Raw genomic sequence first — 26,029 nt, 5'->3', positions numbered from 1 at the left:
TCAAGATTCCGAAACAGAGACACACTGAGGAGCACTTCAGATAGACTGCCTCTCTATTCAGAGAACTCAACTGGGGGGATTCCTCTTTAATGGCACTTAGTACACTGACCTGGGGAACAAGTCACGCAGGGCAATAAAGAGAGGGAAGAGAGAGGCTGTTTGACACTGTCACTGGGGTCAGCCCAGGAAGGGCAGCTCTCTGCTGGAACAATGGCTGGGATCTAAACAATAGTTATGTAAGAGGCACAGCCAGGTCACAGATGACCATAATGCTTGGCTAGGTGGGAGACGGAGTGAAGTCAATGTCAAGAAGAACATCTAAACTTAAAAGCTGTTGCCAACGTAACTCCCCCCCGCCCCCCCCCTCCCTCCGACTTGTTCTGTTCTGTGCTGGCTCAGATATGGTCCTTTCACATTCCTTTCTAGCAAGGTTAAAACAACTTTAACCTCGGAACCCAGAATCTCATCTATTGATTGAAGAGTCTGACTTTGTGACTCTTCAGCAACTAGGGTTGATGCAGAACCAGGCCAGCACAGTACAGCTTAGCTCTCTTCAGCTCGGAAGTGTGTAATGGTATTATGGGTGCGTTCGTAAATTTGCTCTGGAAATCTGATCAGCACTCTGATCTGAATGCTGCTTGTCCAATCAAATTACTTGACCCATTTATGACGTCAAACTCAGTGTGCGCTCTGGCGCTCTCAGAGTGAATCTACGAACGCAGCCTATGTGTTATGTTCCACTGAGCGTGACTGCAGGAGACTAAAATCCAACTCTCCCTCTCCTCTCCCCTAATTCTTTCCATCCCAACTCTTCTCTGTATAGATGCCTCAACATCCATGTTCTCCATGGATGCCTTCAGCAAATCTATCCTGTTCCCGACCAGACGGATAATGGCAGACATTGGGGAAGTAAGTCACAGTATCTGTTTATAAATCAAGTCACAGAGACAACCAGACTACTCCCTCTTTATAACATAACACACCAATAACAAAAACAATAGTTCACTAACACACACACACACACACATACACACACACACACACACACACACACACACACACACACACATCCATTCTCAACTACCCTACAAACATAATGCTCAGACCAAAGAGAATTCCACATGAAAGCAGCCCGGAATGTTTACGCCTGAATTAAGGAAAGTTGTAAGAACTGCAAATTCTCTATGGCATTATATCTAAACTAAGTCAGTTTACAGTAACTGAGGCATTGGCTTATGTGGCCAGAGAGATATGGAACTTTGATACACAGGCGCGTTTTACAGAATTATAAAATGCATATTCAACAACAAAAACGAATAGGCCTAAGTACTGCTATTGTAGGTATTGGTGTGGTGTGCTCTGGGCAGTGTTGGGGAGTACTGTACTGGTGCAGAGTTTCCCCAGCTCGTTCCACTAGTTCTACAGCCCGTTCCACTAGTTTAATTAAGTGTTTCCAGTAGTTAGTTACTTTTTTGCCATGCAGCAGTGTAGTAAGCTACTGTCCCTACTCGCTACATTTTCCAAAAGAAAACAAACAAAACATATGTAATGTATTATTGCAACATTATTTCTTGATTATTTTCCTACCATTTCTTCCCTTACTGCCTCCGGTCTCCCCACTTTGCTCCACCTCACCAGTTGTTTCTCTCTCAGTGATGTCAGAGTGTTTCACTCGCACACTTTCTATCACATGGAGGGGTCATCTTTCACTGACTGTCATATGTTGGATGTAGTAGTTTGGATGAAGTGAACTACTTGTTCATAGTAGCCGAGTTTGACAATCTGTATTACCCTACAGTCCAACCTCTTCCCAACCTCCAACCTCTTCCCAAATTGGTTATTTAGTTAAATACATTTCAGTATTTCAGAGTAGCTTTCCCAACACTGGCTCTGGGTTTGTCAAAGACCAATATGATGCAATGATATCAAAGGTCATAGCAATTTGTTCTATGTTGGATTTACCAGGGGGACAAATTGAAGCGTCTAGGTGTCTGTCCCTTAGCCAACTCATGCCTTGACTGTTGTCAGCCTCTACAGCAGTTTATCTGTGTGTGTCCATGTGTCTATTCTGCAGAGCTAGCCAGACAGCTGAACACCCTGATAAGTGTCCATGAACCGGCGACACACACGCACGCACGCACACACACACACACACACACACACACACACACACAGAGAGAGAGAGAGAGAGAGAGAGAGAGAGAGAGAGAGAGAGAGAGAGAGAGAGAGAGAGAGAGAGAGAGAGAGAGAGGTGTATGTATATGTTTTTCTGCAGTACAGTAACTGACGTGCTACATGCTGGACAGGACCATAATGTACCAGTACTGGTCTGGAACATTATGCCTCCTTCTTTAATATGAACTTATCCTTGACTCCATCTCATTAATCAGACACTGGTGAAACACTGAGTACTGGTAGCTGGAGCTCAACATTTAGATTGTGTGTTCCAGAGTCAGGATATAGTAGATCGAAAAAAAATAAACATATTGGTGACATGTAACAAAACAATATAAATCAAGATGAACCACATCGGGTTACGTCTCAGAGTTAATGTTCCATTATCACTACTGAAGTTGTAAACAATGAAAATACATACTGGTGAAATGAAATGAATTGCAGCAGTGAACAGGCCATTTGAATCTGATTCTCTGAAGAGACCGCCGCTTTTAATGACTCTGAAATGATTTGGAATGATTTGAGAGTAAGTGCGCTCAAGTCAAGTGCGCAAGTTTGGAACGGTGCGCCTGTGCTGAGAGGTGAGAGTGGGCTGGCGTCTCCTCAGAGGTAGCGGCAACGTCGTCCGAGGTGGCAGGAGTGTTGATCAAGGAGCTGAGCAGGCAGACACACCAACAGTTAGATTTGATACAGAGAACGTGAGGTGGTTTCCCGAAGAAAAGCATGTAGATCCAACTTGCCATGTAATGTGCGGGCATGTTGGGTATGCGATGTTGTTTTAATGATCCGGTGTCTCTAACGGGTAGACATGCTTGGAAGTGCCGTGTTCGTCATGCGTTACGACCGCAGATCTTCTATTCGGGAAAGTTCTTCTGTCTGACCTGCAAGAAAACATGCATCTATTCCGGAGTTACCATTACCGAGTGTTCCCGGACAGTTGTTGTTCTATGGACAAAACAACTATTCGAGGCATCAGCTGGGTATGTTTAATTTGCCTAGAATTACTGCAGTGGTAGCCCCAATACGCAGCTTAGACATACTAATACATTAGTAATAATAACATAATGATTAGTAGGCTATTATACCCATATCACCATAACGATCATCATCACCATCATTATCATCATCATGTTTCACATGTTTCATTTGTTTGTCTTGTGCATGCTTTTGAAATCTTCTTCTTCTGATGATGATGATGATGATGATGATGATTGAGTTAATTGATTAGTGCATAACTTGACTAATTATGAGAACAGTTTATTTTCCTGAAAGTAACATTTTAAGTATATATATATATATATATATACAGATATATATATATATATATATATATATATATATATATATATATATATATATACACACACAACACACACACACACACACACACACACACACACACACACACACACACACACACACACACCATATCCCCACCCTTTGCAGTTAACACTTTCCTGTGAAAACCTGTGTTGTGTTTGAGTATGCGTTTGACACGATAGTCAGTGATGCAATGCAATCACAGGGAATTCTCTTTCTCATTTCGTCTCTCAACTTTGAGAGGTTGACAGTCTGATTGAAATATACAAGGCACAGACAGTCTCCTCTCAGTCTCCCTCCAACAGCACCGATCTCTCTTACTCCATCCACTACAAGAGATGGGGAGAGTAGACACAATACCAAACGCTGCAACAGCTCCTCAGCGTAAAAGCTGGTGTGATTGTATCTCAAGCTCATTGTGATAGTGTAGTGTATTGCTCTGTGAGATATGTGGGTGGAGTGTGCAATGCAGAGGTGGAGAGAGAGAGAGTGAGAGAGATGAGGGGGCACTAGAGACAGACAGTGTGTTGGTGCAAGCAGCGGAGAGGAGAGCAGCTAACCATGATGACACAGTAGGTGTCCCCGAAACAAAAGCCAGAGAGTTGTGTGAGCATCTGCTTTAGTCTGAGAGGAGGACGAGGATGCTCTATTGTCTAGGCGTGGGTGTGGGGGCAGAGGAAGGTAGCAAAGGCCCAGCCAAAGTTTGTATTAAACTCTAGTTATTAATAGTGCATTGTTTATTGTCCTGACCCCCCCCCCCGCCCCAGTTTAAAGTGTGTCGAATGTGCATATTTGTTCCGATGTCACAGGAAGAGGCAGAATAGTGTTCTTCAAGGAGGATCTAAATGTACTTGTCTGATAAGTACGGTACTGTGTTATCCAATAGGTCAGGGCACTGATAACATGAGTTATAAATAACAGAATCTGTGATATAATTTCCTTTGAAAAATGAATAGTACAATAGTACATACAATGAATAACTAATGATTGGATTAGTACTGTATGAACATTGTTGTGGCGTTGTTGCACAGCCCATTACAAGCACTTGAATGGTCACAACCACAACATATTGCCTTCTGATGAACATGAATATATCATTTGCCACCCACAATGATGTCCACAAGACACAACTGTGTGATAAACTGTCAGGGCAAGGGAACTCAAAGCACAAATTACTGTACAGAATAATATTGTTCCAAACTTAATGAAAATGAAAGTCACACAACATTCTTTCATTGCTGTGACATTCAGCTCAACAATGATTCGGCTTACTAGCCTTCCTCAGGGTGTGATAACACAATTATTGCGGTCATAAAAGACAAGTATTATCAGCGGCATCATCAATATGCAAAAGAACATTTAAAAAGAAAAATCTTCTTGATATTGTCTAATCAAGTGAGTTTGTGTTTGTCCTCATGTGGCCTGGGCCGTATCCTCTAAGGCTGATTAATGACACACGAGGATGTCCTGTGGCCATGTCTTCATCTAGTCAATGTGCTTAATATTCTTATAGTCGCAGGACGCTGCTGTGTCTGCCTGGGGGTTCAACTAAAAACCCCAATCATGGCAAAATGGATCGCAGTACTCAGACAACATTGCATACTTAATCTTTGCTGTGGGAAAAAAAATGCTCTCAACAAAGGTATTAGATCTGCTAAAAGTAAAAACATGCTGTACATGGTTGATATTATGTTTTGTTTGCAAATAAGGAAGATACCTATTGGATTGATAATGAGATCTGAAATATGTTGTAGTCTTAAACTCAAATGATTTGATTCCTGGAGCATCACCAGTATGGCTTCATGTCCTGGTGTCTGAATGTGTCTGGAATTCCAAGGTATGTCACGACAACAATAGAGCCAGTAAAACTGGCTTCAAGCTCAGGCTTAATGTACGTTCCAATTCCTGTTGACGACACGTACGGTCAGATACCACCGACGGTAGCGAGGCAGGGAGGGTCATATGTGCAGTGGTCGCTAGGAGATGCTATGACGATGAGAGAGATGAGATGAGAGAGATGCATACACATTAAGCATACACATGCATACACATTAAGCATACACATATAGGAATTTGATTTGGCGTTACAGTAAGAGCATTTCTAAATGCAATGCAAACAAAACAACACAGGACAGACAGCAGTGCAGACAGAACACAACAAACTGTAAAACCATAGCTGCCATGTGCGGCGCCTTAGGGGTAGATGGTACCCCATTGTCCTTGTTCTTGCATGCCGATGCTGGGGTGTTGACTCCTGGAGATAAAGCAGGACTAAATGCCTTACATTCATAGAGGTCCCAATGATGACTGACTGATACAGGCCTAGAGGTACTCTGGATAATGGGGGGGGGGGGGGCAGGCCCCATTGCACGCCCAGACCTAGGCTATGATTCAATATCCACACAACAGTAGCATACTACACTGTACTTAGGATGCTTGACCAATATGTTGGTTCATTCTGAATGGTATGCTCATGTGGACGTTGAAAAATAGCACTAGCCTTAAACTGTGATTCCTCAAGTCCTCAGCAATCAAGTGCTTTGCCACCACCAGTGAAGACAAAACAATGTCACTTAACAATGTCACTTAAATTATAAGTATAATGCTGCATTAGCAAAGAGGTGGACTGACTCTACCTGCCTGAGAGACCTACTGTAGCATGAGATAAGATTATGGAGGCTTTTTTTTTATAGGAGTAAGTTACTGTAAGTTAACAGTGGTGGGCAATGTGTCACTGGTTGTGAGCATGTGACAAGTTTGACTGTAGACAGACCCAGCACAGTAAGTTTACTCTGTCAACAGAGGGGAAGGGAGGAGAGATCACTGGCCTATGCTAATAAACCATAATATAGAGGAAAATAACAACTCACAAATAATTATGACAAATATGGGTGAATCAGTTGTTTACCTGGTTATAAGTAGGGCCAGGAGCTTTCCTGGTTAGGTCACATATTCAAATAAATTGGGCGAAACCCACTCCTCCAGTTCTCCACTAAAGCAGCATTATACAACAATGGGTCTGAGGTACAGTAGAATTTGTTCAAACCCTTTTCTTGAGCTGCGTTTTATACTCAAACTTGGCAAAGCGGCATCAACAGAGCACCCACACAAACAACACGCCAATACGCCAATCTCTCATGCCATAAATATATTTTCCTCGTCGCTTGAGCTTGCAATCCCCCACTGTGACACAGTGACAGCGCTAACAACACTTAGGTTGTGGGTTTGATTCCTGCTGGGACCATATATACTGAAAAATGTATGTACCGGTACGGTACTCACTACAATGTAAGTCGCTTTGGATTAAAGTCTCAGCTAAATGGCATATATTACATCAGCTGGCTTTTATACTCAAAGTAGCCTTCAGGTAAAGCCATCACGAGTTAACAAGACCTGTACAGAGGTTGGCCTCAAACATGCCCCGGTAAATAATCGGTTCTCCTTTGACACCCCAGCTGAGGAGAGACAGGGGCTATCGTGTAGCAGCTGGCATGGGAACAAGAGGCAGGGTGGCTGACAGCAGACCATTAAGTTGTAAAAAAAAAAAAAAAGGCCAAAGAGGAAGTGTGTATTAGGCTACAGGACAGTCATGACATCATGTGAAAGGAGGATTTTCTTCGATATGTGAACAGGTTTAGGGTATGGATGGGACTACTATGGTGGACTGAGGGGAGAGAACCTAAGAGAGATATTAGATTGTTATATTGTATTGTTATCCCTCGTGCACTTGTGGAAATGTTTCAACCTTGCAGCGGTACTTGAACTTGGCAGCAAGATAACACAGTTTCCCTGAAAAAGCAAAGTCGGGAGCTCAGTACAACCCTTAACTCTTTACTGGGATGGCAACAGGCATGTGCTTTTATGTACTAGTGATGTGTTTGTACACTGAGGCAGTTTCCTCCCACGTAAAACACATTAAACAGACTGACACCTACATAAAGGTGCACACACACACACACACACACACACACACACACACAATGGATTGTTAACATAAATCAACACATGCATGGAATACTTCATCTAAATAAAACAAACCATTTATGTATATGTAACTGTTTTTGTATGTATCTTTCTGACAGCACATACAGTAAGTCCTCCATTGTGGTTGCTGTGAACAACCAGTCAAGCCTGTTTCGTTGGAATGCCTTATATATGGGACTTATCTGTCAGCAAGGTCATAATATTCTATATTGAACTCGATGTTCACCGCTGTTATAAAATAAATAGTGACATGTATGATTTAACAGTCTCTCTCTCTCTCTCTCTCTCTCTCTCTCTCTCTCTCTCTCTCTCTCTCTCTCTCTCTCTCTCTCTCTCTCTCTCTCTCTCTCTCTCTCTCTCTCTCTCTCTCCTAGACACCACTGCCAGAAGCTCTTGATAGACAGGACACCATGAAGCAGGTGTGTATGCAGGGAACACAAGGTGACCCACACAGAGATAGATCACCTCCCCACAGCTGGAGAGTTATCACGACCCAATGTTCTTTGGCCTAAAATTAACCTTATTGTCCAGAGAAGACGATTAACAAGGGCACTTTAAAAAAAATAGATAGACAATGCAGTAGGCTAATAGCTTGTGTTGAATGGAGGTCAAACGTTTGGACCTTGTTGGACCTCTTAAAGCCATAGGGTTAAGCATTAACTATCTCTAACATCATACATGTATGATGCAGCCCATTCTTCACTGAGTCATGTGGCTTTCTCTACATCATGTGGTGGACATTACTCCATATGATAAAACTTCAAAAGATGTAAGTAGCACGTTTGTCTCCATATCATTCTCCAACTCATACACACCCTATTGGACAAATTGACATTTGGAGACAGGGCCTTGCCTGGAGGCTGTTTCTTGTTTCTTATCCTGGCCAGCTGTACGTGCCAGCCTCTTGTTGACATCCAGAGTTGCAGTGCTTGCATCCTTTGGAAATGCTGACCTTGACGTTTTTTTGTGTTCCTAATGTCCTCCATCACTGCTTGAGCGAGTCTGAAAACACATTCCCAGCTAGCCAAGCAGTCACAAGGAGTCTAAAGGCCACTCCAAGATCCACAGCCACCTAACTGCCCCGTCCAGCCCCCCTGCATTGCCTGACCCAACCCAACCCAACCCTCTCACTCACTCACTCAGGACTTTATCTCTGCTCCTTCCACAAGCCCTTCTGAGGTGAAACCCTTGCCCTGATAAGGGGACGTGGAAAGTGAGATCTGACTCCAGGCAGGGTTTATTAGACACAGCCCCCCACTGCAAATGCACACACACACACAAACACACACACACACACACACACACACACATACATACACACCCATGCACACACACACACACACACACACACACACACATACACACACACACACAAACATACACACACACACACACACACACACACGAACACACACCCACATACACACACACAGTCACACACACACACACACACACACACACACAATTGGTGTGTGTGATGGAATCAGTCAACATGAGTAACAAGAAACATATCCTTTGCAGTGCTGCTTAAAGGAAATAACCGATTTTTAAAAACAGAATTGCAGAGGAGGAGGCCTAGAAACTTCTCGGGACTGTCTTTAAGTAATACATTCCCAGTCAGCCTATGTAATGTTCTTAACTTTAAAAAGTGTTTTGGTGTGCTGTGTGTATTTTAGAGAGGTAGAGAGATGTGCAGAGAGTAGCCACCGGGTGAACTGTAGAGGGACTACAGGGATTCTGACTATTTGAGCCGTGCTTCTTTTGTTAAATCATGGCACTTTGTGTGGTTGCTTAGCAAGTCGTCATGACCACTGAAGCTCAGATAATTGCTATTGACTAAGATACATCCTAGCAGTGTTCTATTGATTATCTTTGAATACACTAGTTAGTAGAACCAGTACTTACATTTGCATGGTATGAAATGTCTGTGGTAAGCCTGTTGATGAACATATGATAACCATAAAGCAGTTGAAGGATACATAGTGTTTAGCCCTCCAATGTGGGTTTTAAACTTAACCACACAGATGTAGAACATCCATATGTGACGTCGTGGATGGGTCCACACAGGAAGGCCTGTTAGCTGTTAACTACATACATGGATTTGGTTTCACAACCAGATATACAAGATACCCGCTCTTATTTCTAGGTTAGGAAGTATTTCTAAATGTCATGCTGTTACTTTTAGACTATAATTGATTGTTTCGGTGCGTCTAGATAAATAGAAATAGAATCAGTTATCTGATTATGGTGGTGGTGGTGGTGGTGGGGGTAGTTCATGTAGCTTTTGTACAACTTGTACAACACAGAAAACAGTTGGCAAAAGAAAGACATCGCCGGAGGTGACTACTTAATCTAAGTTCTCACTGTTCTTGCAGTGGACTTATGACCATCAATCAGCCTATACAGAATGAGGTCAGATTCCATGTAAAGACTGTCATGATGACACCATACACTACAATGGGTTTCAAACAGCACCCCCTTTTAAAAACAAAAGTGAACATACACTCGATGACCTTGTCTTGGCAAACGTTTTTCAGTGCTGTGCTTTAGCAAGGTCATTACGGCAGGTGGAGGCTGGAAACCAAACCACCCCCTCAGAACGTCTGACGTGGTACGGTCTTACGCGCCCAGAGACGGTGAAGTGTGTGAGACCCACTGTTCCTCTGCCCACCTTTGGAACGCTCCATCCCTCCATCTACGTACCGTCGTGTTTCAAAGTGAACGCACAGCCCACCAAGGTCACACCTACACAGAGAGCGAGAGAGAGAGAGAAAGAGAGAGAGGGGGGAAAGAGAGAGAGAGAGTGAGAGAGAGAAAGGGGGGGGGAAAGAGAGAGAGAGAGAGTGAGAGAGAGAAAGAGGGGGGGAAAGAGAGAGAGGGGGGGGGGGGGGGGGGGGAGAAAGACTCAGCCACAGAGGAAACATCAGCCTCCATATAACTGTAGTTGAGAACTGTATTGTATTTCTGACTCACGGGAGGCAAAAGTACATTAAAACCACACACCGCGTCTGACACTTACTTTCGCTAAGAAACCGACAACTTTCTAAAGCTCGGGGACAGGTCATAACCACAAACTCAACAAGCAAAAAACAAGCAAACCTCTCCCAAAACATACAAACCCTTCACTTTGCCATCCAAGGGTAGATTGATCTCTGTCAGAAAACGAGTCATAAATGTAATGCTTATCCAAACTGCAGACGTCAGTGAGTATGTCATTGGCTAGCCTAGCACTCCTGTGGGAAAGATGTTGACTCTGTATGTAAGCTGACGCAGTTGGAACAATGACCTAGTTTACATTAGGTTCCTAGACGGACTACTTGCTCTCAATAGACAGACTGATGGTAGACTGATTTGTAGTCATCCACTGTCAGTGTTGCGCTCTTGATATTACAGAATATACTTGTGTTACATGTGAGTAGACTGTTGTAAATACAGTATTACATGTTTACTACTCATTTATGTTTACACAGCTATAAGAGCAATCAATGTTAAAAAGTATTATTATTCTGTGTGTATTGGATACTAGGGTTAACTGGAGCCACGTGAGATATGCCTGTTATGGTGTACTATTTATGCATGTTGAAGATTCATATCTCAGGTTGAGAGGTGACTTGCCTGAGAAAGTGGTGGAGGGGTCCCACGGGGGGGGCAGGAAGGCTGGCAGGCAAGGGCGGGGGGTGGCCCATGGGAATACTAGTGACCTTTCGTCAGTAGAGCCATTCTGCCCCATCCCCCCTGGGAGAGAGGGCCACACCAGACGCCAGGGGACAGACTCACATCCACTCTGTAGACGGAAGGTCTGGGAACAGGCAGTGGGGAACCGGAGGTCGGATGGAGGGGAGGTGGGGTGTGTAGGGGGGGGGGACCCCTCCAGTTAACGTCTCACACAGTAGGTGTGTGTCTATGCATCCTCCTTCACGGCCCTCTCTGAACGGGTAACCAGGTGCTCGGTTCTGTTTTATTTGATCCATTGTGAAAGCCCAGTTAGTTTGAACCTCACTTGTTGAGGTCATTAATACTCGGGTGAGTATGAGAACCCCAGGTTCTGTCAGGTTCTGTTGTCATCGCCGAGAGAGGGGTCACCTGATCAGTCACGGGTCAGGAGCCAATCTCTTCATTGTGAGTGCTTGGCACAGCAGGCTGGGGGCCGGGGGGGAGAAGGGAGAGGGGAGGGGAGAGGAGAGGTAAAGGAGAGGAGGGGAGGAGAGGAAAGGGGAAGAGAGGGGGGCCAAGGAGGGGAGAAGAGGGGAGAGGAGGGGAGAGGAGAGGAGAAAGGAGGGGAGAGGAGAGTAAAGGAGAGGACTACTAGCACCATAACAACACCAGCAGAGAGATAGGAAATGGTCTTTGTTGGGTTGAAAGTGAACTCAAGACCACCACCTTGGGCAAATACTGCCCTGAAGGAAACCCAAGAACAAACAAGCAACAGTGTGAGTCACTCATGGAATCACAAGACTAGGAGCCAGAGAAATTAGGGAGGGAGGGAGGGAGGGAGGGAGAGAGGGAGAAAGACAGAGACAGGGAGAGGACGTTCATTAACAAGGGCTGTAATTGTTCTGTAGTAGTGGTTCTGTCACAGATGTTGCCTTTGAACAGACAAAGTGTCTGCATAGCCACAAACCCAGCATGTTCCGTGGTTAAGTTAAGATGTATGCCCCAGAGGGACATTTTGTCTTGGACAATTAAAGGGCTGTTGCTTCACACATCAACCAACTCTACACCACACACATACACACACACACACACACACACACACACGCACACACACATACACACACAAATGTTAACCCGCTCTGTCCCTGATAATGAAGTGCCAGGGACAGGGAGACAAAGGGGAAGACACACTCACACACACACACACACATACACACACACACACACATACACACACACACACACACACACACACATACACACACACACACACACACACACACATACACACACACACACACACACACACACACACCCACACGATTAGTTATGTAACTCGTTGGCCTGCATCACTGGTTGCTTGACTATTATTACACTCACGTTCATATTTTTTTGCCGTTTGGGCCACAGAGCGGGCAGAGAGGGGGAGGAGAGGGGTGTCTCTACGACGCTGAGTGGAAGCAGAGTGAAAGCTATATCAGAAAAAGGAAAAAGTTGTTGTTGGCCCAGTGACAGTTAGTGGCTGTGGCGCAGAGCACAGGAAGCGAGTTGAGTGAGCTGTGGGGAGGGTTTGGCATTAGTACCTGTTAGTACACACATTCTCACCAGCAAGCTGCCTCTCACTCAAACACTGAATCTCCAACCCCCGCAATTCATTCCACACACACACACACACACACACCGGTGACGTATGTGTCATCATCACACGTAATCTCTATGGTGCTCTAGTTCTCTCAGAAGACAAATACAAGACACTTGCTTCTCATTGTAATTTCTGTCTGTCTGTCTGTCTGTCTGTCTATAATAATAATAATAATTCATTGAATTTATATAGCGCTTTTCCGAGGCTCAAAGACGCTGACAATATAGGGGATACGGAAAACACAAAAACAACAAGTAACATGGAACACAGAGTCAGCGAACGGGGAGGGGGGGGGGGGTGGTAGGGACAGGGGAGGTGGTTAGGGGTAGGGGAGGCTGTATGCATATCAGGGGGGTGGCAGGGTTAGGGGAGATGGGTAGGGGTAGGGGAGGTTGTATGCGTGTCAAGGGGGGGGGGGGGGGGCGGGGGCGCCGGGATGGGGGAGATGGCTAGGGGTAGGGGAGGCTGTAGGCATGGGAGAACAGGTAGGTTTTGAGGTGGGATTTAAAAGTGAGGAGTGAGGGTGAGTCTCTGAGTGGTTGGGGGACAGACTCTATCTGTCTGTTTGTCTATCTGTCTGTCTGTGTGTCTGTCTGTCTGTGTGTCTGTAGGCCTGTCTGTCTGTCTGTCTGTGTGCCTATCTATCTGTCTATCTGTCTGTGTGTCTATCTGCCTGTCTGTCTGTCCACACAGAAGGGCACTCTCTGTATCGGTAAACAAGACCATCTGCGTTAGATATCCACGCTATTTATGGTGCTACTTCTGTACTCTTTATCACATCATGCAAACAAACTTAAGACACGTTCCTTGCGTTGGCTATGATAGTAAGAGAAAGGGGATCGTTGTCTGATCTAATCTCTCTCTCTCTCTCTCTCTCTCTCTCTCTCTCCAGTTTCTGTCAGATCGTATTCAGAAGGCAGCGAAGGTGGTGCTTAGTGCCTTGATGGAGCGCAACCCTGACCTGATCAGAGACAGAAAGCATCACCTTAAGACCTACAGGTATCCACATGGTACCTCACAGAGCTCCACAGAGCAGCTTGACTGCCAATTAGAGCATTACATGTCAATCAATGAAAAGCATTTCTTTTGTCTTTCTGAAAATACCAAATTCCTGATATTTCACTTGCTACGGACATGTTTCTTTTCCCTTGTAGACAATGTTGTTCAGGGAAGGAGCTTGTTGATTGGTTGATGAAGCTGTACGAGGGCCTCCAATCAAGAAGCCAGGCGGTTGGTATGTGGCAGGTCTTGGTGGACGAAGGAATCGTTGTTCATGGTAAGTAATAATTGATTGCTTCAGACTGCTTCAGATGGATCTAATCTAAATTCAATAATCACAATGAAACCAGTCAAACCAGTCTGTGTTCAATATTAGGTTCATTATAGTACTTGATTTCAACTTTTCCCATTCATCAGTCAGTCATTTTTGCGAATCAACCACTCCCTTTGAGTGTAAGAAAACGTGTCCCCTTTCATCACAATTCAGTGAAGCAAGAGTTAAACTTCCACGACAAAGACACTCAATTCTACCGCTTCCTGGAGGCGGAGTGTGGAGTAAATCCCACAGCCAATGAGAAGGAGTTGGAGGATGACCTTCAGGAGTGTCTGTCGTTGTTACTTCAGATGGGGCCGGATGCTCTCCTCACCATGATTTTGCGTAAATGGTGAGTTCCATCGGGATACGCAACATTAGAAAGATGTCATGACAAATTACGTTTCCATTTATATTGCATACATAGAGCATGCCTGGCACACAACTTGCCTTTACCCTGAAGGGGTTGTGTCATCGTCATGACCTTTGACCTCCTGTGTGCCCCCCCCACCCGCCTCCCAGCCCCAACCAGCGGAGCGCTGAGGACCTGGAGGTCATCTACGAAGAGCTGCTTCACGTCAAGGCTGCTGCCCATCTGTCCACCTCAGTGAGTGACAACTTCCTGTCCCTTGAGTAAACACATACTGTACAGGACATCCTACAAAATGAAGAAACTATATGACACTACTTCTGATCAGTGGGGGGGGGGTTCAGAGGGTCAGAGTTTCCCATGGACCCAAAAGAGATTGGAAAAAGCGTTGCCATTTTATCTCAGTGAGACTAACTTGGATAAATAAATGTCGGATAAATCAAAACTCGCTCATGGAAAACTCCACCTGACCTCTCCAGACTTCTGCACTTGAATCTCCTCCAGTCTCATTTCCTTCCCTGCTCTCTCCCTGTACTGTAGGTGCGTAAGGAGTTGGCATCGGTGCTGGTGTTTGAGTCCCACTCCAAGGCAGGCACAGTCTGTGAGTGAGACAGCCACACTGTGTTTTGATCCACACATCACCACATCACTACAGAGGCTTGTTATTACGCAACAGTATCATCCTCCCCCTCACCATAATACTGTCTGTATGCCACCCGTCCTTCACACTCAACTAATTATGCCTCCTATGCAAACACTCATCGAACCAGTGGGCAGATATCTCAACATCCCCATGTGTCAAAGTAACGACTCTACTGAGACAATACATCCATTAGATTGACAGAGAGAAGCCATGTGAATGAATGTCAATGAGTAGGATGAAACACTCGAGTCGAGTCAACTCACCATACTGATGTGTGGTGTGTGTGTGTGTGTGTGTGTGTGTGTGTGTGTGTGTGTGTGTGTGTGTGTGTGTGTTGCAGTGTTCAGCCAGGGGGATAAAGGCACGTCCTGGTACATCATCTGGAAGGGCTCTGTCAACGTGATCACGCATGGGAAGGTAAGGCCACTCAACCCTGTGGAAGGAGAGGACAGAAGTGGAAGTTCTATACCAATGGAAAGCTTCACTTAATATGTCCATGAGTTAGAGATGGTACTGTACATGGCACTCGCACTGAATGTGTCTGTGTGTGTGTGTGTGTGTGTGTGTGTGTGTGTGTGTGTCTGTGTCTGTGTGCATGCGTGCGTGCGTGTATGTGTGTGCGTACTGTATGTGTGTGTGTGTGTGTGTGTGTGTGTGTGTGTACTGTATGTGTGTGCGTGTGTGTGTGTGTGCGTGTGTACTGTATGTGTGTGCGTGTGTACTGTATGTGTGTGCGTGTGTACTGTATGTGTGTGCGTGTGCGTGTGCGTGTGTGTGTGTGTGTGTGCATACTGTGTGTGTGTGTGTGTGTGTGTGTGTGTGTGCAGGGTCTAGTAACAACACTGCATGAAGGAGAAGACTTTGGGCAGCTGGCCCTGGTGAACGATGCTCCACGCGCTGCTACCATCATCCTGAGAGAGGACAACTGCCATTTCCTGAGAGTGGACAAACAGGACTTCATACGCATCCTCAAGGTGGGTCTGATAACAGCCCGGTTCTGTGTACCTATGGTACTAGGGCCAGCCCAGCCTACACATAAGGCCTAGAATCTCTTCAGGTCAGGTCACATGGTCAGGAAAAAGTAGGTAGGTCAATATGGATCGATTTGACATATTGAATGTGTGTGTGTCTGTGTGTGTGTGTGTGTGTGTGTGTGTGAGTGTGTGTGTGTGCATGCATGTATGTGTGTGCATGTGTGTGCGTATGTGTGTGTACGTTTACGTGTGTGTGCGTGTGTGTGTGTGTGTGTGTGTGTGTGTGTTCTAGGATGTGGAGGCTAACACGGTGCGTCTGGAGGAACACGGCAAGGCCGTCCTGGTGCTGGAGAAGAGCTCTGAGTCAGCCAATCAGGGAGGGGCTGGGAACAGCAGCAAGTAAGACACGCCCCACACACACGTCCCAGACAATACAGCAATCACTCAAGAAACATGTTTACAATAATAAATACCTTCATGAACACACTCTACAGAGCTGTACAGCATTTGTAATGTAACACATTGATAACGTACAGTCACCCATTGAAAACGAGGATATTAAGTTTGACTAATTGTTATTAATTATGGCAGTTATCGTCCCACCTGTAGTTGATTCAACACAGAAATGGACTTCAACCCTGTTGGGTTGAAGGCACTCGACTGTGTTATCTCCCTACGAGTGTTTTAGCAAACTGAGTTGAATTAATGTGACTGGCTCTTTAAACTAAACCTTTGTACCTCTTTGTTGCTCTCTCCATTACACACCTACACATATTCCTACACTCCGCCTCTCCCTCTCCCTCCCTTCTCTTTTATTCTCCCTCACACACACACGCATGCATGCACGCACACACACACACACACACACACACACACACACCACTCTCTCTCTCTCTCTTTCTCTCTCTCTCTCTCTCTCTCTCTCTCTCACACACACACACACACACACACACACCACTCTCTCTCTCTCTCTCTCACACACACACACACACACACACACCACTCTCTCTCTCTCTCTCTCTCTCACTCACACACACACACACACCACTCTCTCTCTCTCTCTCTCTCTCTCTCTCTCTCTCTCTCTCTCTCTCTCTCACACACACACACACACACACACACACACACAGGTATACCGTCATGTCAGGAACACCTGAGAAGATCCTGGAACACCTGCTTGAGACAATGAAGCTGGACACTAATGGCAATGACGCCATAGGTGGGAACCCTGCTATCAACCCTGCTATCAACCCTGCTATCAACCCTGCTATCAACTCTGCTATCAACCCTGCTATGAACTGCTTCCCTATGTGCTGCAGCTGTGGCTACACTGTAGCACTGATGTACTGCAGTGACACACACTGTGTAATTTGAATGATGAGTTTCTTCTTTGACATTCTATGCAGTGGACCAGGATGATTCATAACTAGAACATAGAACATTTTAGAATAGTTTCTGGTTTCTGGTTTTCACTAGTCAGCAAAAGTGGAAAAAAACTGGAAGAAATCAGGGCAAAGCACATTCCTAATGATTTATTTTTCATCCCCTAAAAGCCATCAGAAGACTTAAATAGTTCTTGTGGGTTATTTTTTTTGGGCCACCACAGCTGGGGACATGGAGCGGTCATTAGAGCTCGTTAGTGAACTATGTGTTGTTGTGTTGTCCCTCTGTGTCCTCACAGATCCCAGCGTCAGCGACTTCCTCCTGACACACAGGGTCTTTATGCCGTCCAGCCAGCTCTGCCCTGCCCTGCAACACCAATATCCTCTCTGTGATGGTGGTGATGATGATGGTGGTGGTGGTGGTGATGATGATGGTGGTGGTGGTGGTGATGATAGTGGTGGTGGTGGTGGTGGTGGTGGTGATGATGATGATGATGATGATGATGGTGGTGGTGATGATGATGATGATGATGATGATAATAATGATAGTGATGGCAGATAGTGATGTTGATTATAGTGGTGGTGGTATAAGCAATGCTGGTATTAACTTATCGGACGTTGCTCTGGATAACTGTATCTGCTGAATGACTCGACATTTTTTTTTAATTGCTTAAATCCATTCACAATCCCACCCAAAATAGCTTGTTTCTGATCATCATTCTTTCTTAACTAATTCGCCCCAACAAAAAACATAATTCTATTCAGACTTTGAAGCGTCCAGCAGAAAAGACAGGCTAATCTTTTGTTGCCACCGGCTCCAGTGCTCCAGAATAGGCGTATTGGTTTAGTGGTGCATGGTTTCCTTAACCCTCAGTGCACCTACCAAGCAGAGCCTTCGGAGGGCTCTGAGTTGGAGAAGGCCGCCTACACCCTCAACACCAAACAGAAGATAGTGAAGCTGATCGGCCAGTGGGTGGCGCTGTATGGCCTGTTGCTCAAAGACGACCCCGCCGCAGCGGACTTCCTGGAGGTAAGGGGAGGCAGTATGGAGCATAGACATAGAACTCCAGTAGGGAGTAGGATGAAGTTGCACTTATCTATTCTCATTTTTGCATCTTTTATTTTCTAAAGATTTGGGTGACATGGTTCTGGGTGGGAAACTTTCTATCTTAAAGTGTGTGGTAGCTCCATTAGGGATGGTTCTAGAGAATCACACATGTCATGTTGTGTTGAATGTGAGCCTGTGTGTGTGTGTGTGTGTGTGTGTGTGTGTGTGTGTGTGTGTGTGTGTGTGTGTGTGTGTGTGTGTGTGTGTGTGTGCTGTGACAGAAGCTGAGGAAGGAGGTGGCAGGAGACTCCCGTCTGTCCAGCATGTTGAGGGAGCAGCTCAGGGACAGGAGGAGAACCAGAGTGTGAGTAACACATGTTTTTCCTGCTCCTAAAAAACTCCGGGCCCTACTCAGACAGAGACTCCTTCACTATCCTATCCCAGAAGGGAAATCGCCCAAATTAATGTTTCTATACCTTTACAGGCTTGAGAATGGCTTCCACTCACTGCCTAAGGTAAGGTTCCCCACATTCCATCCTTTACTAAGAAAGGCCCTGAGACAGCCACACTTCCATCTTTTCTAACACTAACTGTTTAGACATCAAATACTGAGAATTGCTGAGAAATAAATAAAGAATAAATAGAGAATAGAAATAGAGAAGAAAACAATGCGAGGAATGTCTCACTTCACTGACTTTCTCTGGTGTTTGACCAGCAATTTGATTGGTTCTCCGGTTGTGAGGAGCCAGTGGGGAAGTGCCAGCCAATCAGGTCGCAGGACAAAGGTTAGTTGTGACATTGATAGCCAATGACATCATTCGTCACTGGTGTTGTCTTCGTTGTGAGGCGGCGTGGAAGCTACTGTACTTATTCATATCCAAGCACCTCTTCTCTGTTTCTTTCTTTTTTCCCCCCTCCTCCAGTGTTGTATGAGATCTTCCGGCCAGACCATAACTCCCTTACTCTGATGCTGCCTGTGAACACCTCCGTAAAAGATGTGATGCTGTCCATGGTCAACCCAGGAGGAGACCATGCCCTCGTCAAAATGAACTCCATGGGAGGTGGGGCCTCCTTTCCCCATTCATCTGCAAGCCATATCTACACCAGTTCTAAGACACACTCTTTTGAAATGATTCCTCAAATTCAATTTAGGCGATAATGTACTGCAGCTGTATGTGTGTTGACGGTACGGTTTAATGAGAGAGTGACATTGAGGTCTTGTGCTTCGTGTTTTCACAGACAGGGCCCAGCTGAAGCTGGACGCCACGGCGGTCTACACCTCCCTGGGGCTCAACGAGAGGCTGTTCCTCTGCACAGCTAGCCAGGTGGACCAACTGGTGAGTGCCTACTGTACTGAACTGTACTGAACTGTACTGTACTGTACTGTACCCCCACAGTAACCTCTCTCTCTGGGGTTTCATTTACATTACATTTTACCCATTTTATCCAAAAAGACTTACAATTAGAGATTACAGGGACAGTCTCCCTGGAGTAACTTAGGGCTAAAGGCCTTACTCAAGGGCACACTAGTGGTGGTGTACCCAGGTGGGATTTGAACTTTTGACCTTGATCACCATGATCACCATGATCACTAGTCCAACTCACTGTGCCCTAGGCCACCAAATGTACAGTATATGAACAGGATTAGATATTATCGATGGGCTCTCACTAAGCCAGGGATCAGCTCTTAGCACCACCTTGTGATATCAGATGATATCTGAAGTGGGTAACACACACATAAGCACTTACTACACTACATGGTATCAGATAGAAACATCCCATAGTACCATCCAGGGGAGGCTGGTGGAGGTAGAAACCGGAGGACCAGTGGACGGGCTCATCGTAATGCATGGAATGAAACAAGGAATGGTGTTCGATACCATTCCACATTCCACATTCCATGCATTACAATGAGCCTGTCCTCCGGTTTCTACCTCCACCAGCCTCCCCTGGTGACATCATAGCTTTCATAAATCTCTGGGAATGCCTCCCTGGGGTTAAGGTTAGTGTTGTGTTGATGAACATGCACGCAATGATGCATTAAATACAGCGTTATGACTGTACGGAAGAGTGCCTTGGTGTCCTCTTGTTTGTTGTTGTTCCATAGCTATGATTTCACAGCTCATTCAGACCAGTTGTAGGAAAAACCACCATGAACAGTCGACCCCCCCCAGGGCCAGTTCTTGTGAAACATGAAACAAAAAACAAAAAACAAACAAAAAGCAGTCTTCCTTCTTCTAGCATTGCATTTTTGCTTTTAATGACTCTTATGATGATGGATAGATGATTCACTTAGTTAGACAACATGTACTTCTTGTAAGGCGCTTTGGATAAAGGCGTCTTTTAAATGCCAAAAATGTAATGTAATGTAATGTGATGTAATGATGTTGTCGGTGGTGCTTTGGGACTGCCTCCCAGACGCCCCTAAAGGAGCAGCAGGGGCCCGAGGAGAGCACCATGGACACTCTGGAGCAGATGTGCTCCAAGTTCATCGCCAGCGAGCTCACCAACTACGACTGGGAACTGTTCACGGCCATGCACGAGGTAAGGCCGTGTCTGGAGCTTGTGCCAACTGTGTGTGTGTGTGTGTGTGTGTGTGTGTGTGTGCGTGCGTGCGTGCGTGCGTGCGTGCGTGCGTGCGTGCGTGCGTGCGTGCGTGCGTGCGTGCGTGCGTGCGTGCGTGCGTGCGTGCGTGCGTGCGCGCGCGGGGCACTAGACCCAAGTTGGAGAGTTGGAGATACTGTGACAAATGGGTACTTCAAGTGGTTTGTCAGATCGTTAATCTGGTCTATGGGTTTGTGAATGTTGACGTCAGTTCTGATGTCCTAGATAAGGGGCCAGGTTAGTGTTCAGTGTTAAGACTAATGGGGCTTTTCCACTACGGTGCTGACCCGGTGCTGACCCGGGTCAGCCTGCTTCGTTCCCCTTTTCCATTAGTCGTCCCAGGTCGGTTCGGTCCCAGGTCAGCTCGCTTCTTTAGCTCCACATCGACCCCAGGGTCTACAATTTCATATCCGGGTCTCTTTGCCAGGCTGCATGTGACGTGTGACGCTGCACACCGTTGATTGGTCAATGGAAATCGTCATCCCATGTCCCATCCCATATATTTCTTCACTAACCGCCATCTTGAAATACCACATTCACTCTAGGAAAATGTCACTACAGTTTCTGTAATAGCTTATTAATAAAGATTCGGAAAATTATGCTGACCATCGTATTATCTTAGTTTAATGTCATTTCAATGAATCATATAACTTTTATTTACAACAAGCACAACACAAAAATCGCTATTATGCACCGTGTTTGTCCGTGAATAACACCGGCTGTGGAGGTGGTACAAACACAATACTCCTTTGCTAACTTCACCATCTGTCTACGGTCATTTTGAGCCCTTAACCACCGCGCTGACACCCCGAGAAGTTATGCTTTTAACCGTAAACTCGATGAACCGGGAGTTCACCCGGCCGCTGCTGCTGTGCTGTCCAGACATTTTCGCCGTTCACTCATGAGTCAAATGCCGGTAGATTCGCGTCTTGTCGGCGTTTCCCGATGATGATACTACAGTTCATAAAGCAGACAAGTGAAGGCAGTGGTTTTAAGGGTTCAAAAAACATGACTTTATTATGTGTACATAGCTTCCTCTCTCTCTTTCTCTTTCTCTCCAAAAAAATCACGGCTGTTGCTGTGTACACCCGGAAGCTTTTTGCCAGGCTGCATGTGACGCGTAACTCCGCCTACTATCGTCTACTCCTCCTACTAGTCCGGGTCGGTTTGTGTATAATGGAAAACCAGAACAGATCAAAGTGACCCGACCTGACCTCGAACCGATCCGAACTGCACTAACCCGGGCTGCTGATGGAAAAGCACCATAAGAGTCTTGCATCACAAATACGGCCTTCTGATCTGCCCAACATTTGGTTATACTGTACACAGCAGGGAGCCAGTCAGAGGTGTGTCAGAACTTGTTTCAGGCGACTCAGGTCAACAAAGGAAGTTGGTTTCGGTCATGGTCCAGGCATGTTTCCGAGGCCATCTCCTGTCTGGTTCCTTCCATCTGATAACAGCAGCTTCGCCATCGCTATCGCCATCGCCATCACATCATCCCATCACCTGACTAAGCACGTTCTGGCTGCATGCTCACTAGTCACGTATCCCTCTGACATGACAGAAACACAAATTGCAAAATCATGGATCATTGTTGATAGAAAAAACTGTGTTGCTGTTCAATTAAAATGTTTCAAAAGGCAAAGAATATTCGATGGTGTTCTTGATATGTTGGGGTCCTTTGGGGTATTTCTCAGTGTGTAAATAATCTTCTTGCTTCTCAGGTCGGTAACATATTCAGAGGTTTTTGACTGTCTCTCTCTCTCTCTCTCTCTCTCTCTCTCTCTCTCTCTCTCTCTCTCTCTCTCTCTCTCTCTCTCTCTCTCTCTCTCTGCATTCGGTCCATTCAGGTGGAATTGGTCTACTACATATTCGGTCGGCATAAATTCCCAGGTGCCACCACTGCTAACCTGGAGCGGTTTGTGCGTCGTTTCAATGAGGTGCAGTACTGGGTGGTGACAGAGCTCTGTCTGTGTGGAGACATCGCGAAGAGAGCCATGCTGCTCAAGAAGTTCATCAAGATGGCTGTCGTGTGAGTGTCTCTCAAATGATACCACAGTTTACCTCATACAGTTAAAATGTTATATTACATTGTATAAATCCGGTATTTCCTCTAGTCTAGAGCACACTAGCTATACTGTGTCAGTGATTTAGCATAGTTGACAGTTGACAATTTAATTACAATATTTAAGATGCCAAGCGGCAATCATATTTTCAAAGACAGTTAAACTGGTTTATGAATGTTTGGTAAAAGATGCTGCACTTTTACACCTCAAACAGTCACCTACCCCAGGGATCATATTACAGTCACGAACAGGTTTAGTCTCCACATAACTGACAGTGAGTGTGTTTCCTGTTTCAGACTGAAGGAGCAGAAGAATCTCAACTCGTTCTTTGCTGTGATGTTTGGCCTAAGCAACAGTGCAGTTCAGAGGCTTTACAAGACCTGGGAGGTGAGGGCTGCGGAGAGCTTTGAACTAGAGGAGATCAGTGCCAGGGGACAGAAATCTCATTTGCTCTACGTTTATATTTGGTCATCTCTCCTTGCCAATGCCATATTTCATAGCACTTTTCTTTCTTGAATACGATTAAGATTCTCGTTTTTGCTTACTAGTATTTGATAGTAACATATTAACGTTTTAAACTATCTAAAGATATAATGTAACTGTTGCTGTTGTTTTATTCGACAGAGAATTCCGAGCAAGACCAAAAGGGTCTATTGTGCCTATGAGAGGTTAATGGTAAGTCAGTGAATCAGGGCATTGCAAAAGAAAGTGTTCCAGTAAGTGTTCTCGATAGGTCCTTGTGGCTGCTAATGATGGTTGAAATCTCAGACTGTCAAGACCACTTCACTACCCGTCCACTTCCCTCCACTCCCATTTCCATTTCCTTTGTCTGTGAATTCTGTTCGCAGAGACATTAACTTTCAAAAGACTTTCTTCCCACTGCAAACTGTGTCCTTGACTGTTATTCGTTATGGTTGTAGAGCTGATGTGACCATTGTTTGTCTTTGTGTCAGGACCCCTCCCGTAACCACAGAGCCTACAGACTGGCCGTAGCCAAACTCAACCCTCCCTACATCCCTTTCATGCCTCTCCTGCTCAAAGGTAGAATGACAGACGCACAGAAAACTCAATACAAGTCTATCTCTCTGTGTCCCAAATAACATCCTATTTTCAGTACAGTGCACTCCTTTCGACCAGAAGGATATTCCATCAAAGTCGCTGCGGGAAAATCCAGGCTCATTTTTAATAGATATTAAAATAAGCCTAGATTTTCCTGTAGCGACGTTGATGGAATACCCCCCAGAGCGTTGTACTTAATCAGTATCTTTGTCCTTGCACCTAGACATGACGTTCATCCACGAGGGAAACCTGAACTACACAGAAAAACTGATCAATTTTGAGAAGATGGTGAGTGGTGACGACGAGAATAAGGCCAATTATTTACTCTGCTTGATTTTTACTATAGGTTATTGTCAATCAACCATTACCCAACATGTGTCATCTCTTTAGTCTATTCAATCAAGTGATTTCCTTTTGTTGTTGCAGCGCATGTTTGCCAAGACAGTGAAGATCATGCGAGGCTGCAGAAGCCTGCCCTACGGTCAGTCTGCTTTAAGATAATAGTACTGTTTACAGATGGGGATAGGACTGCTTCACTATTGACTTAAGACAAATATCCATAATCTTGTATGGTGTAGGGTGTTGATGGTGCAGACATTCTGTAAGCCAAGAAGTATGCTGTTAATGTTGATGTTGGCTCTCCACGTGCTCTCTCCTCCAGTGCCTTCATCCCCACAGAAAGGCCTCGCAGATCGAATGTTCCTGGAGGCTCCTGCCATCCGTATCTCCACATGTAAGCAATGCAATATTCTCTAACACTCGGGGCTAGTTTCTTGGAAACAGATTTAGCCTAGGCCTAGAAAAACACTATTGAAGATGCATTAGTGACTGTAGTCTAAGATTAGGTCTAGTGTTTGCAGATCAGAAAATGACACTTTTTGAGAGCAGTAAATGAATGTATCCATCCCTTCTCTGTGCCCCACCCTACCTCACTCTATCCTCATCTTATCTCTGGGGAAGATTCCGAACATTCCCTCCCTCTGCGGAGCCCGAGCAGCATCTACCAGTACGTCCAGAACATGAAGGTGATCGACAACCAACGCAAGCTAACAGAACTGTCAAGAACAGCAGAGCGTTAAGGACCCGCACTGGCGTATAAAGACTGAGTGAGCATCATCGTCAATCTCTGAATCAGAGGAAGGACGATACTCCTAATCGATTCCTAATCTAAGCACTGAGATGGACTTCTACATGTTTGGTGTTGAGAACGGAGGATTCTGGAGAGTTCTGGATTGTTCAGCCAGTGTCATTCATATGAAGCAGCCCCTTGGGTTGGTAATCATCAGGGCTCTGACCTAGAGAAGTCGCTGGAAACATGGACAGTAGCTCCCTCTAGTGTCTCACCAAAGAAGTTGGTCCTCTGACTGCTGTCACTCGTATACCAACAATAGGACTGTGCTGTAACACATGACTCATGAGGAATATGTAGATCTTTGGCATTAGCTGTTATTTATATGACTATATGTATAGCACACTCTTCGTTAGGTTGGGGCAACCACCTCAGAAAGTAGCATAGCCAACACTCTGCTTGCATGGTGTGCTTCTGAGTGCTTTACATGTTACTGTAGTTTCTGTGAGAAGGGTGTCCTGGCTAACTTTCTGTAAGATAATCTATGGTGTTACAAGTGAGTGCCATTGGATCACAGACAGATCTACGCTATAGCTGATGGCTCTGGTCTATAGTTAGTATTGGACTTTTCTTATTCCACTTTTGTCAGAATTCAAATGTACTATTGATATAGTATCAGATCAATCTGTTATGTCACCAGAATGCATACAGACATGTGTATAACATA

The 26,029-nt window shown here is 45.3% G+C and overlaps 1 protein-coding gene across 1 annotated transcript; it reads left to right on the top strand.

Moving 5' to 3' along the window:
- Positions 1-837: 837 nt before the first annotated feature.
- rapgef3 (Rap guanine nucleotide exchange factor (GEF) 3) lies at positions 838-25,320 on the top strand (the record flags this gene model as incomplete). Its single annotated transcript, XM_080535307.1, is given in 27 exon segments — positions 838-909; positions 7,854-7,898; positions 13,668-13,774; positions 13,930-14,051; positions 14,262-14,439; positions 14,610-14,694; positions 14,998-15,058; positions 15,441-15,517; positions 15,928-16,074; positions 16,367-16,473; positions 17,205-17,293; positions 17,756-17,844; positions 18,349-18,486; positions 18,786-18,868; positions 18,989-19,019; positions 19,223-19,289; positions 19,428-19,565; positions 19,744-19,841; positions 20,923-21,048; positions 22,959-23,140; positions 23,471-23,561; positions 23,799-23,849; positions 24,128-24,215; positions 24,457-24,521; positions 24,660-24,714; positions 24,895-24,966; positions 25,194-25,320. Coding segments are annotated over 27 exon segments (2,583 nt in total). The 3' UTR covers positions 25,313-25,320.
- Positions 25,321-26,029: the final 709 nt, after the last annotated feature.

The sequence above is a fragment of the Nansenia antarctica genome (genome assembly GCF_963989245.1).
Source record: "Nansenia antarctica genome assembly, chromosome: 6".
Taxonomy (NCBI): Eukaryota; Metazoa; Chordata; class Actinopteri; order Argentiniformes; family Microstomatidae; genus Nansenia; species Nansenia antarctica.
Note: the sequence above shows the minus strand (reverse complement) of the source record. Positions and strands in the feature narration are given on the sequence as shown.